Below are 13,028 nucleotides of genomic sequence, written 5' to 3'. Positions count from 1 at the left end.
CATTACCTGAACTCAGGTCACCATAACTTCTCTCTCTGATTGCTGCACTGATGGCTTGTCCATGTCTTATAGCTGTTGAATTCATTCTCCAATAGTGCAGCCACATTATGCTTTACATGAAACTCTGACATCACATTGGCCCTTTTTAAGAGTTTTAAATGATTTAGAAGATTCATTTAAAAATCTTTAAATGAAAAGATTTAAATGATTCATTACTTTTCACATAAATCTAAACTTCTTAACAGTTTCCAAGAATAAGCCTCTGCTTATGTGTAATAAGCCTCTACTACTCTCTTTAGACCCACTTTTCTTGATGCTTTCTCTTTTACTGTATTTTCCGAACATACTTAATCTTTTGGATTTCCAGACCCAATTCCAAAGTTGGACGGTGGAGGTGGGAGTTCCTTTCCACATAACACAAACAATTCTGACAGTATAACCAGAGATAATATCAGATTTCACAGGCTAGGGGTTCAGTCCTATAAGACTGTCCCCTCTCCGCTTCAGACACCAAGTCCAGGTTGTTACCTGTACTTCTGATTAGCCAGTTATAGATTGGGGATTCCAATCATCCTTTCCTTGGACTTTAGATGTCAGTCACAAATCTAGGTTGCTACTTGTACATCTAACCCTCTGGCTGTAACCAGAGGTTCTCATGGCCTCCTTGAGTTCGATTAATTTGCTAGAGCAGCTCACAGAACTCACAAAGCATCATTGTTATTAGATTACCAGTTTATTACAAAGGATATAACTAGGACCGCTAGATGGAAGATATGCATAGGGCAAGGGAAAGGGAAAAGGCACAGAGTTTTTCCATGCTCTCCCTGAGTTTAGTGCTCTCCCTAAATCTCCATGTGTTCACCAACCAGGAAGCTCTCCAACCCACTCCTTTTGGATTTTTATGGAGGCTCCATTACATGATTAAATCATTGGTACTGGCAATTGATTTGACCTCCTCCCTTTCCCCTTCTGGGAGGTGGAGAGGTGGGGGTAGAACTGAAAGTGACAACCTTCTAATTATGTAATTGGTTCTCCTGACAACCAGCCCCATTCTTTAGGTGGGGTTGAAAAGTCACTTCATTAACATAACAATAGACACCTTTATGGCTATGCACACTTAAGAAATTTCAAAAATTTTAGGATCTCTGTTCAAGACAGGGAAGAAGACCAAATATGTATTTCTTATTATAAAATACAATATTACACTTAATTTATACCTATTCAAATAAATGTTCTTTCTTTTCAGGCTTTGGAGATATTGTTTGCTGTATCCATGTATAAGTCTTCTAGATCCTTCTTCACTGAATCCTGGTCATTTATTTGTCTGTAACTCTTGTTCCCTCCTCAACCTAAATGTAAGTCTCAGATGGTAATACAGAGCACATATAATTAAAAAAAAAAAAGCTGAACCAAGTCTGTACTGTTTTGCACTGATTAACCATGTGTACTATATGCTTAACACACACACACATACACACACACACATTCCACTCATTTTACTCAAAGAGAAACCATTTAGCTTATTACAACTTACTCCAAACACTTACCACTTCCATCTAATTCCATTAAGTGGCTTTTAATTATCATAATGCTTTATTCTACCAGATTTTCCTTATGTGGATAGGACACAATTTCCAATCTTTCACTAATTTCAGAATACTAGCTTAATGCATAGCCATCTATCGTTCCAAAGTCCATTCCAAAACAATATCATATAATAAAATGCCATCTGCCTCAGCACACCAAATGTTCTTTCATCTTCACATAATTCCTTAAAGGCCCTCTCTTCCACCAGATCTTGGATGGATAAAAAGGCAGCTTCTAGTTTTTGCCTCCCAGAAAGAAAATCTTAGGCTCTCTGGAGACATGGATGGTATTTAATTTAATTTAACACTTGCTTACATTTCTGATTTAAATAACATTTACGTGCCTAAAAACATATAAGAAATGTATTCTATTATGTATTCATTCATCTACTGCTTGCATTTTATAGTTTTATTTCATACAATGAGTGTATTGTTGCATGTAAAGCAAATTTCTAACCAATCAAATTCATTAAAGTTATTTTAGAGGAAACAATAAATTCTACAGTAACAGGTATTTAACTCTTCAAAAACGGTTTTCAAACCATGTGCTTGGTATTCCCTTAAACAAGTAATATTCTTCAATATTCTTCAATGTTTGATGGCTCCTTTTGACACTCTTTTATACTACAAGTAAACGTTTACCTAACCTCTGACTTATTGCTTAAAAATCCCAAATTGGAGTATGCTACCCTCTAATCGGCTTCTTAATCTCCCCTCCCCTCCCCCGCAAATAGGTACAATATTACCTGCCTTTAGGATATAATGTTAGGAACTGAGCCAGGGTGTATGTTCAATAAAAGTATTACTTCAGTCATCCCTTTCTTCTCAAATTAACAAATTCCTTCTCCTTCAGCCTCTTTACCGAGTTTCTGTCACAGAGGCTCCCTCTTCTGAGTTGTAGCCAGGGCCCATCATTTTCTGACATACAATTCCATGAACCTACTAAAAATATCTACACTCTAGAGAAAACACATTCATTCTGCTTTTCTATTAGAAGAGTAAAATCTAATCTTTAATATTTTAAAGGAAATGGGCATCAATTGTGCCATTTCTGATAACAGGGTAATAATACCAGCCAATCTGTTTCAAAGTTATTAAATTCTAAAACCTTGGAACCTATAGATAACATTTTAATCAAGCCATGCTGCTGAGTTATCTGTTTCTGACCACATGTGAAATCTGCTCACTTCCAAATTTTAAACAAAACCAATACCGCCTCAAGACACCAAGAGAGGACCTATAGTTGTTCTTTCTCCCTAGAAAAATTCAGCATACATAAGCAGTTCTCTAAAAGACACAGAAAGAAAAAATGCCTCAGCAAATCACACAAAGTTCTCCAATCACTTTTTGGATTCAAAAGGCAGTGGCGGGGCGGGGGGGGGGGGGAGGTTGAAAATGTTCTACTGTTCCTTGCCACCTCATCACCAAACTCCCTCAGAAACCACAGTCAAAATAAGACATTCAGAAACATTCAGCTATCTCAATCTTTGACCCAATTCTGTACTTAGGAAAATTTCCCCATTTATGAACTTACTAACCTTTCATATACTATCCTTATCGAAGAAGTTTGTGAATAATTCATTCAATACTTGCATTCAGGAACATATATCTCAGAAGTTAATGGCAACAACCATGCTGATCTCCTAAACACACTTTGCATATTAAAATCTGCCTTTCTATCAAAGCCTAAAGAAAGTTGTGTCTCTTTCAAAATGGGCAACATGGTGTAATGGTTACACATGATCTCTAGATCATGAGCAAGAAAGCCTGGGGTTCAGATTTACAAACTGACTTCTCTAATTCTTCATTCTTCTCATTTGTAGAGCAAGGATAATGGTAATAACTATGACATAGGATTGCTGGATGAATTGATTGTGGTAATGCATGCAAAACATCTAGCATAGTGCCTGACAAAGGAGTAATCTCCCAATAAATGTTGACAGCAATGACAAAGATGATGAAGAAAAAGAACCAATGATAACCATGACCAACAAGAGTCATGATCTTCTTTGAATTCCCACGATATCATTGGTTTGTAAAACCTAGCAGACCTTCCCATAGACTGTTATTTATATCTTATGTATATGTTGAATCCCCCACAGATTATTTAAAAACCAATGAATTAAATATCTAATACCTCTTCAAATACCAAAAGCATACGTTGCAGACAAGTGTTACCAACATACAGTGAAGGGCATGTGTGATTATATAGTTAAATGTAGTAGAGCTCTAACCCAATGGGATTCATCCCACACACTAGCTATAGTATAAAGGTATCTATAGTATATGGCCTAAAAGTGTATCATTCTGGTGTTCTCAAATGTTTATTATCTCTCTCTATTGCAGAATCTTTTTGGAAGTAGTGTTCAAGAGACAAAGATAAGCAATGGAGGATATGCTACAAATGACTTGTTTCCCAAAATCATTAATAATGATTGGGCAACAAGATGTTTGGCTATGACTTCTCAAGTTTTTAACAAATAAAACATTCAATCACGTTTATTACCAAAATATACAACATTGAGAAAATGAAGAAGTCATACAGCACAGGTATTTGCTAACAGTAATTTGGGAGATCAGTTATTAACCAGTACTCTGTTATTTTTAATAAATATATTTGCATATCACACTTATTTTATTGAAATTAACTATTTTTGTGAGAAAAGGGATCATTTTTCATTCTCTGAAAGTGTTAAACCTTACACTGTTTATAGCCTTAAAAAACAAACTGGTGCCAGAATATAATTCCAATTAAAATACATTTCTTATATATTCAGACAAAAAAAAAAAGATCAAATCAGATGACAAACAAATAAGGGCATAAGAAAAGCAGGCACTACTACAGAGTTCTTTCCAAGGGTTTCCAAAAACTACCTCTAAAACTTTTTTCCCTACTATAGCTGCTATGGGAACAAGGAGTTTCAATCTAGATTGTATACTCAAACAGAAACTAAGAATAATGGGGGCACCTGGTTGTATCAGTTGGTTAAGTGTCTGATTTCGGCTCAGGTCATGATCTCAAAGTTCCTGAGTTCGAGTCCCAGGTCTTCAGGCTCTGTGCTGACAGCTCAGAGCCTGGAGCCTTCAGATTCTGTGTCTCCCTCTCTCTCTGCCCCTCCCCTGCTCACACTCTATCTCTTTCTCTCTCTCTCTCAAAAATAAGTAAACATTATTTTACTTATTTAAAAAATAAGTAAAACATAAAAAACATTTAAAAAAAAAACTAAGGATGATGATCAGACCTCATTTTATTCCCAGTTTCATGTATCCTGTTACCAAGTCACTTTGAAATAAGGTACAGAAAAATATTGTCCCCATTATCCAGAAGGTTTATCCTGGTCATGCTCATTCTTATAAATGTAATTAATGAACTATGAATGTACAATGCATTCATAAGAAAATTTTATAAAGAAATAAATTAAAATTCACAAATGCATAGGGACTGAGTATCATATATAAACATAGAATACTGTGTGAAAGTGAGCTCAGGTATACGCTTCTTTATTCATGTAAACCTTCTCTGGGTTTTTCCTCCATTATAACCCCACACACTGCACATAGGTATATTCGTCCGCAGCCTTGCAAGAATTATTAACCTTGTTCTTTGTTACGTTTTCCAGTACTACCTACAAGAACCAGGGAGGGAGGATACTTGATAATGCTTGTTTTGCAGACACAAGTGTAACACACCAGGGCCCCTGGATAGAGTCCAAATGTCCAAAACAGCACACAATCCCAGAAATTTTGAGCCTCCCCTTGTCAAGAAGCTCCAAGGCCCATCCAGTTCCTGCCCTATCCCACACATACCTTGCTAGTCCCCGTAGTCCCTAGGCTCAGCAAAGACAGGGCAGATTTGGAACGGACCCCCTGCCTTCTCTGAGAAAAACTTTGTCTAATTTAACCAGGTGACTCAGAGATTTTCTTACTGAGATCAGACACACAAATCTGACTTCAGGGATCAGTAACAAAAGGAGGAAAAAAGAAAGTAGGCTGTCTAGGTACCACAAGACCGAGGGATGAGATAGGAGTAGTTTCTGTAGGGTTTTTTGTGCCTTATATGCACCAAAGTAGATACTAGAGAAGCTGGCAAACTAGAAAAGTCAATAGGAGCAGACAAAAAGAAAAAAAAAAACCTCAAGAAAAGCCTGCTAGCCAAAGGACTAGAAAGAGAGCAACTAGCAGGAAAGAAAACTTTTAGACAAACATCTTTCTCTAGCCAAAAAATACAGAAAGAAAACAAACAAACAAACAAACAGTGTCTCATGTTCACCTCTGTCAGGAAAGTTTAAACAGGAAGCCTAGACCCAGCCTCATCCAGCTGTAAAGAGATATGTTTTCGGGTGCCTGGGTGGCTCAGTCAGTTAAGCGTCTGACTTCAGCTCAGGTCATGATCTCACAGTCTGTGAGTTCGAGCCCTGCGTCGGGCTCTGTGCTGACAGCTCAGAGCCTGGAGCCTGCTTCAGATTCTGTGTCTCCCTCTCTCTCTGCCCCTCCCCTGCTCATGCTCTTTCTCTGTCTCAAAAATAAATTTAAAAATTTTTAAAAATTAAAAAAAAAGGGATATGTTTTCCCCTGTGGCTGGAATCAGAAAAGACTAGATGGGGACTAGGGACTTCATTTCCACCCACGGTAAGGATGCCTCCTGCAGTGGCAGCAGAGGCCACAGGGAAATCCTGGACTTCCTCACTCATGAACAGTTAACAAGGCCCTTCTCCCTCCACCAGGGTGGTATGAGAGGTCTCATTCTGCTGGAATTTTCATCATGCTCCTGCAGGAATGAAGCCTTCCCCCTACTACTGGTGTCCCTGGAGACCACAAAAGAAGCAGGGACAAGATGTTCCTCCCTTTCCTGGCCAGATGGTATCAATGAATGCCTAGTGGGGAGCCTGGACTTTCACCTCTGCCTCCAAGTATAAAGATGATGCCCCCTCTCCCTCTGCTGGCATGGCGTTAGAGGAAGCCTGGTAAAAGAGAATATAATTAAAAAGTGTGACACGGTCAAACTTTGATTTTGAGTGAATCACTCTGGCAGCACAGCTGGGAAGGGGAGAAAAGGGATAAAGGACGCTGAGCTAACAGAAGAGTAAAACCAACAGTACTATAGTGCCTGGAAGCTAAGGCAAACACCAAGAAGTTGGAAAAAGACCAGCAGTGGAAACAGCCAAGAGACCTTATAAGAAGTCAGAAAACTTTTATTGGATTTGGCAATTAGGAGATGATTCTGTCTCCAGGGTCACTGGTTTTAGGACAATGATGAGGACAGAAGCCAGAATGAAGGGTTTTGAAGAGGTAAACTGAAACTATTTTATCTTTTTTAAGTTATTCAGATTGGATCATGCCTACAGGCTGCTACAATAAAAGAGTGGATAGGGAGGAAGAAAGTGGAGATACTGAAGAAGGGATATAACTGTAGAACAAGTCTTGAAGACATGATGAGCCTTAGGACTAAGGATACTGGTGTACATGAGTCACCCTAGAACAAAAAAGAAACATTTCACCTTCTGGGAATGGAAGACAGTAAGGAGGATTATATAAATTTTTAGGCGATAGGAGGTTGAAAAACATCAGAAGAGATATATCCATTTCCTACTAAAACAGAGGACAAAATCAGCTGCCAAGAGTGAAGGATGTGTGGGTTTATGGCAAGGCCTGGGAAGGTTTGGAATTACCCTAGAAACACACAGGACAAGGGCTAATCAAGCTCAAGTAAAGCAATGAATAAGTGACCAGTGACTGAAGGAACATGATATTTTAAAAACCCTCACTGGAATAATTTTTCATAAGATAATTTGTTTTATAATTTGGTCTCCGAGTTCAAATTTCACTTAGCAGTGATTCAGAGAGTAAAGGCAATGCTTATTTTCTTACAAAGTCAAGCTTCAAGTTGAGGTCAAGTCTGCAATGCCATTAAAATGTTAAGGAAAATCTTAAAAGTATCATCTCATATTTGTATAATTTCTGTTTCTGTTATTTTTGTATAAAAAATTCTATTTACGTTTGTATAAAATATGGTTTATATTATTACAAACAGAATTGTTTTAACCTTAAAACACTCATGGGTGGTAGATATTACTTTTCCTGTTTTACAGATGAAGAAACTGAGAATCAGAGAGGGGGTAAATGACATACCTTACATTTCACAATAGACAAAAGTGTCAACACTTTGTCCCAAGGGTTTTGCCTGTTAAAGCAGAATTTTTCCACGATCTCATAAATGTGTTTTAATTGAAAATCAAAACTATCTTGTCATTTTTTTTGCCAATTTTTGTTTTTTATTTAAGAAACATAAGCCAGATTATCCCAAATGTATTAGGAGAAAAAAAGGGGTTACATTAATCAAAAGGAAAGTCACATGAATATTTTTTTTTAACAGAAGCTAATTTTAGACATTACATCAATACCTTTCCTGAATTTAAGAACTCTCCATGATCTGTGGAAAATATTTTGAGGAATACAATTTAAATTAAATAATGATCCTTACTGAGAATGTACGTGTAGTTAAGTCACTGCAAGTTAGCATTTGTGATAAATATTCCCAGTTTCTCTCATGGTTTTAAAGGTTCATTCCATATCTACAAACATGAAAGCCAATCCTAGATGGAAGGTCAAGCTTTTCACCCAAATTTAAAAATACCACCTAGTGTTCTAAAAAAAAAAAAACAAACAAACAAAAAAAAAAACATTTTAACTGTTGGGATATTTGGCAATATTTGACTTCCTCATTTGATGAGTCAACCAAAACAATGATGAATCTACCAATATCTGTGAAAAATACAGGTTAGGAAATCTTGCAAACCAGAGAACTTTGTAATTCTAACGAAGTCTGCGACTACAAAGAAACCTATACATCATCTAGTCCAATTCCTTAATTTCAGAGACAAAGAAACTGGGCCTGGAGGAAGGGAAGTTTATCAACATTCAGTTTAGGCAAAAGTGGAATTAAAATCCAGGTATCTGGATTCACAGTTTAGTGCACTTTCCAGAAGCAGCTTAGATAGAAATAACCTCATCTAATTTCATGTGGCAAGCAAATTCAGAGGCTGAGTGGAACTTTAAGGATCATGCTGAGTTTGCTGTTTTATCATATTCGAAATCACCTTCCATAACAAATGGATAATTAAACAATATTATAATCACAGAAGGAAAGTTATATTAATTAGTCAAATATATTATAAGCACTCTTCAAACCATATTATTCAAGATCTTTTCTAAGTAACAATCAAATACATAAAACGAATGGGTTCTTCCATTAGCTTTCTACTGAAAACACATAGCAGAAACAAGTGAAATAAAATGAACTACAATCAAAATAATTAAAATAATTAACAAACCACTACTTTTAACCTCATGGCCTTATGAAGTAGTTGCAAATGAGCACTGATTTGCATTTATCACCAATCAAAAATGCAAAATAAATCACTGTGAAAGCTCATTGGTTTACATCACTGACCTTATATATATTAGCTTCCAGAAAATCATTCCGAAGAACTGAATCATCTGGATCATTTTTATTGCTCACTCAGTCTTGAGACTGTCTGCACAGTACTGACTGAAATGTACTTCAGTGTGCACCTTCTCTCCAAATGAATATCTATGTCAGGTTTATTTATAGCCACTGCCTTCAATCAGTGCATTTCCAGGTAAGAGAAATAAAATCATCTCAACATATTCTCCTATAGAGATCTGAAACAAAACCTGGAAATCTTGGCAAATGGCCCTGGATAAAACAATAAAAGATCCATAATGTAAAGTGTACATTAAGATTTATTAGAGATTCCAAAGGACACTCACCTTTTACTCTTCAATAAGTACATTTAAAAAACTTGAGGTACAAATAAAGAATTAATATAAACCTTATGCATCTTTTTTGCATAGCTCTTTATATACTCTGAGATTATAATCATCACTTCCTCCATTCTCTTTTCCTCATTGTGATTTCTCTGAAATTTGAACACCTCCCTTTGTTTCTTACTTAGATATTTTTCTATTTAAGAGCTTTTTCCTCCTAATTCTTTACAAAAGCAGGACATGCTTCCCCCTGCTGGGAAAAAATTAAATTACAAGGACGCTGGAACATGTTTCTAAATATCAAGAAATCAAGTTCCTGGGAAAGATAAAATGCTAAGGAATCAAGGGCATAGCCTTTTCTGACTGTTTCACCAGCCACAGAAACACTTATGCACTCTACTAAGAGTTTCTTATATGCATTTTTTTAGTTTGGCAGTTTTGAGATGTACACTAACTCCACTAACTCTCATCAATGACTTATGAATTAATCATTGAGCCTGCTGTCCCAAAGAGAACTCCAATTAGCAGGTCAGAGAAAATGATCAATTCCAAACTTTTTTTTTTCCATTTTAAAGACGTTATCAGCTTAATAAAGACATTTCTGGAAGATATACTGAAATACATGATTTGAGAAGGCTTAATTGCATTTTTAATCATTTTGAACAATCTTAACTTAAGCATTTATTAACTCATTAATTTTCAATATTCCTATCATTTTTATGCAGTCATCTTTATTTTTAATAAAGTAGAGAGTTAAATTTTTAAATTGACTTAACTTTTCATCTGAATTTCTAGTTTTTTCATTCAGTAACCAAGTAAGTATCATTGCTTTTTACCTTTCCAAATCCTCTAAAAAACTAACTTGTTCCTTGAGAAGCAGTTTAGCTATTTCACATGTTCAAGATTTTGATAACAAATCTTCCTTAATTGTTTACTATGCAAAAAGGAAAAAATACCTTGAACTTTACTGTTGTTATAAATAATACTCCATCAATAAAATATTTAAACAAACCTAATGGCTATTTGAATCATACATGGAGGATTACAATTTTTCCTTCAATGTACAACTAAGTCTCAAAAAAGAAAACATTTCATTTAATGAAGAAGGGAAAGGAAGAGGAAGTTGTCACTTTTAGTTTTGCTATAGGTAAGTCCATAACAACCTAAGCTACAAAACTGCATTGTAGTCAATTTGATGATGAAGCAATTCATTATTAATGAAGCATTCATCAAAAAATAAAAAAAGAGTTGTTTTTAAAAAGGCATGTATAGATTATTACAGATATTGTATCTTTAGCAGATAGATGGCATTCTCTCAAGATGAATGGAGTAATTGGGCTAATATTTCTGTCATACATAAGTTTGTGTGTGTGTGTGTGTGTGTGTGTGTGTGTGTGTGTGTGTGTCTGTTTAAACAACCTTTCAAAGCAACACATAAGACAAGACATACATGTTCCTCTGGGAATGAAATCTCCTTTAACATTACAGGTACACAAAAGAAAATGCACACTTGGTAAAACAGTTGATCAATTGTGGAGTGTTCCCAGGGGCCAGTATCTCACAGAGTACCCAATCATCACACTTCAAATAAATTGAAAAGCACTTTAGCCTTTGCCACATTCACTAACATTGACGAACATGCATAGTTCCATCTAGGTTAATTCTAAGTCTTTCCATAGGAAAGGCTATAATTAGATAAAGGGTATCAAAATCACTTCCCAAATGCAGCAAAAAATAAAATAAAAAATAAATGCTGATTTGTAGCGAAGAAGCTCTTAGAACACTACACTCATCACCATTTACTTCCAAACTGATTTCCTTTTCCTCTGCAAAGTGAAAATATCCCTGTTGACCGCGCTACACTTTACGGTTTCTCCATCAATGATCCTAACAGGTCACATCACCACTGCCATTATATCTCGCAGCTTTGGTCTTCCCCAAATTAAGACGTAGAGAAGGAGCACTGCTGCCCGCCCCAAGAATGGGCTCCGTCCGCCCGAGCTCCGAAGCGAGCATCTTCAGGGGGACAGTTTCGGCGAAGGAGACAGGCGTCCCTCCCCAACTTCACTCCCCTAACCAAGCCGCGGGTGAGATAGGCGGCCAGTGATTTGTGCCCATCTGTGAGAGCAAGTCCTACCTTCCGCCAAAAGGCGCGATGCATGCACAAAAGATGGATCCAGGCTATCTTTCTCTGCCATCAGCTCAGGCAAATATTTCTCCTCTTCCATAGCGCGGACTTCGGACCGTCCCCGGGCGAAGCGCAAGGTTCCGCTCGCTCGGACGCAGGGTCGCCGGGCAGCGCCTTGCTCCCGCGCTGCTCCGCCTTCGCCGCGGCGCGGGGATCTCCGCGCGTCCTCACTGGCCCATGCACCGAGTGGCTGCGACTCCCGCCGTCGGGCTGAGCGGCCCCGCGCCCACACCTGCCCGTCCCTTCCGTCGTCCCTGGCTCGCGCCGAGCCCCGGCTCACACCAGCGGCCTTAACTGGAGAGGCGGGAACAGGGAGCGCCCCACCTCCGCCAACCATTCATTGGTGGCGGCGCATCGAGAGGCCGGGCCCCCGCGAAAGCTGCGGACTCTCATTGGGCCGCGCAGCACGTCGGATCGCCTGACTGGCAGGAGGCAGCTGCAGAGGGGAGGGGAGCGCAGAAGGTGCAAAAGCTTTCTTCTTGCAGCCCAAGCTTTCCCTGGTTATTAGGCATGCCCAGTTGTGTGGAGCACTCCGTCTTCGGCTGAGGTGCGGTGAAAGGAGAGAGCGGGAAAAACACCCGTTTAGCAGAGAAGCTCGGGTCCAAGACAGCAAGGGAGATGGAGATGAAGACTGAGCGGCTGAGGGAATGAGAAAGCACTAGGGAAAGTATCAGGTAGACGGGACTTCACCTGCGTCCCTAAGGTACAGGTGTCCCCCTCTCCATCGTGCAGCTCAGACACACTCCAGTGTGCAAGAATCAGCAGCGCACCGGGTCTGGAAATATCATGAAGACTGCTTGTGATCGGCGGCTGATATTTCCAATGAGCCTGACCTACATCTCGGAGACGCAGCAGGATGTTCATTGATAAACAAAGCGGCTCTGGGGCGATATTGTACAGCAACATGCTTCCAGTGTACAATCATTAGCGTATTGACTTAGTCCTGGTTTCCTTCCCATCCATCCCGCCTCCCCTAATCCCTATCTATAGGAAAGGTTCTGGGAGGGCCTGAATTTTAAAACTAAAAAGCGATATAATCAGTTAACTAGAGTTTGTGAAAGAATTGGGAAAACAGTGGAAGAAGGAAGAGTCCAGAAAATAGGTAACCACGGTTGCTCTAATTTCCCCCTTTCTCCTTATTTTAGATGTGACAGTGCGTTTCACCAGGTGCTGTGGCTGAGCTACTTTGTATCTATCCCACCTCTATTTAAAGGAGACTTAAACCCTGCAGGTATCATCAACACTGGAAGCAGTGCCCATCCTTAATAATGGAGCCTGAAAATGCAGCTTGCATGCTTCAAGTGTTACAAAACAATCTTTCCACCGTCTTTTTTCAGACACATTCGTTTTCCAATTTGCCTCTCCTCCACTGTTTTCAGTGTAGAAGAATGGGGGCTAATTTCCCTACAAATAAAGCATGCTAAAACTTTTCCAAGTTCTCCTACTGTATTCAAATCTTTTCATTA

At 38.4% G+C, this 13,028-nt stretch overlaps 1 protein-coding gene across 2 annotated transcripts in view; it reads right to left on the bottom strand.

The window, feature by feature from the left end:
* The window catches only part of KHDRBS2 (KH RNA binding domain containing, signal transduction associated 2), a 577,798-nt gene extending 566,196 nt beyond the window's left edge, over positions 1-11,602 (bottom strand). For both annotated transcript variants that reach the window (XM_047102966.1, XM_047102967.1), the window contains exon 1: positions 11,512-11,602. In XM_047102966.1, coding sequence (XP_046958922.1) covers positions 11,512-11,602 — 91 coding nt within the window. The remainder of the gene's footprint in view (positions 1-11,511) is intronic.
* Positions 11,603-13,028: the final 1,426 nt, after the last annotated feature.

The sequence above is a fragment of the Lynx rufus genome, unplaced genomic scaffold (assembly GCF_022079265.1).
Source record: "Lynx rufus isolate CCGP_SWC_20201006 ecotype Redwood Valley unplaced genomic scaffold, mLynRuf1.p SCAF_6, whole genome shotgun sequence".
NCBI lineage: Eukaryota > Metazoa > Chordata > Mammalia > Carnivora > Felidae > Lynx > Lynx rufus.
Note: the sequence above shows the minus strand (reverse complement) of the source record. Positions and strands in the feature narration are given on the sequence as shown.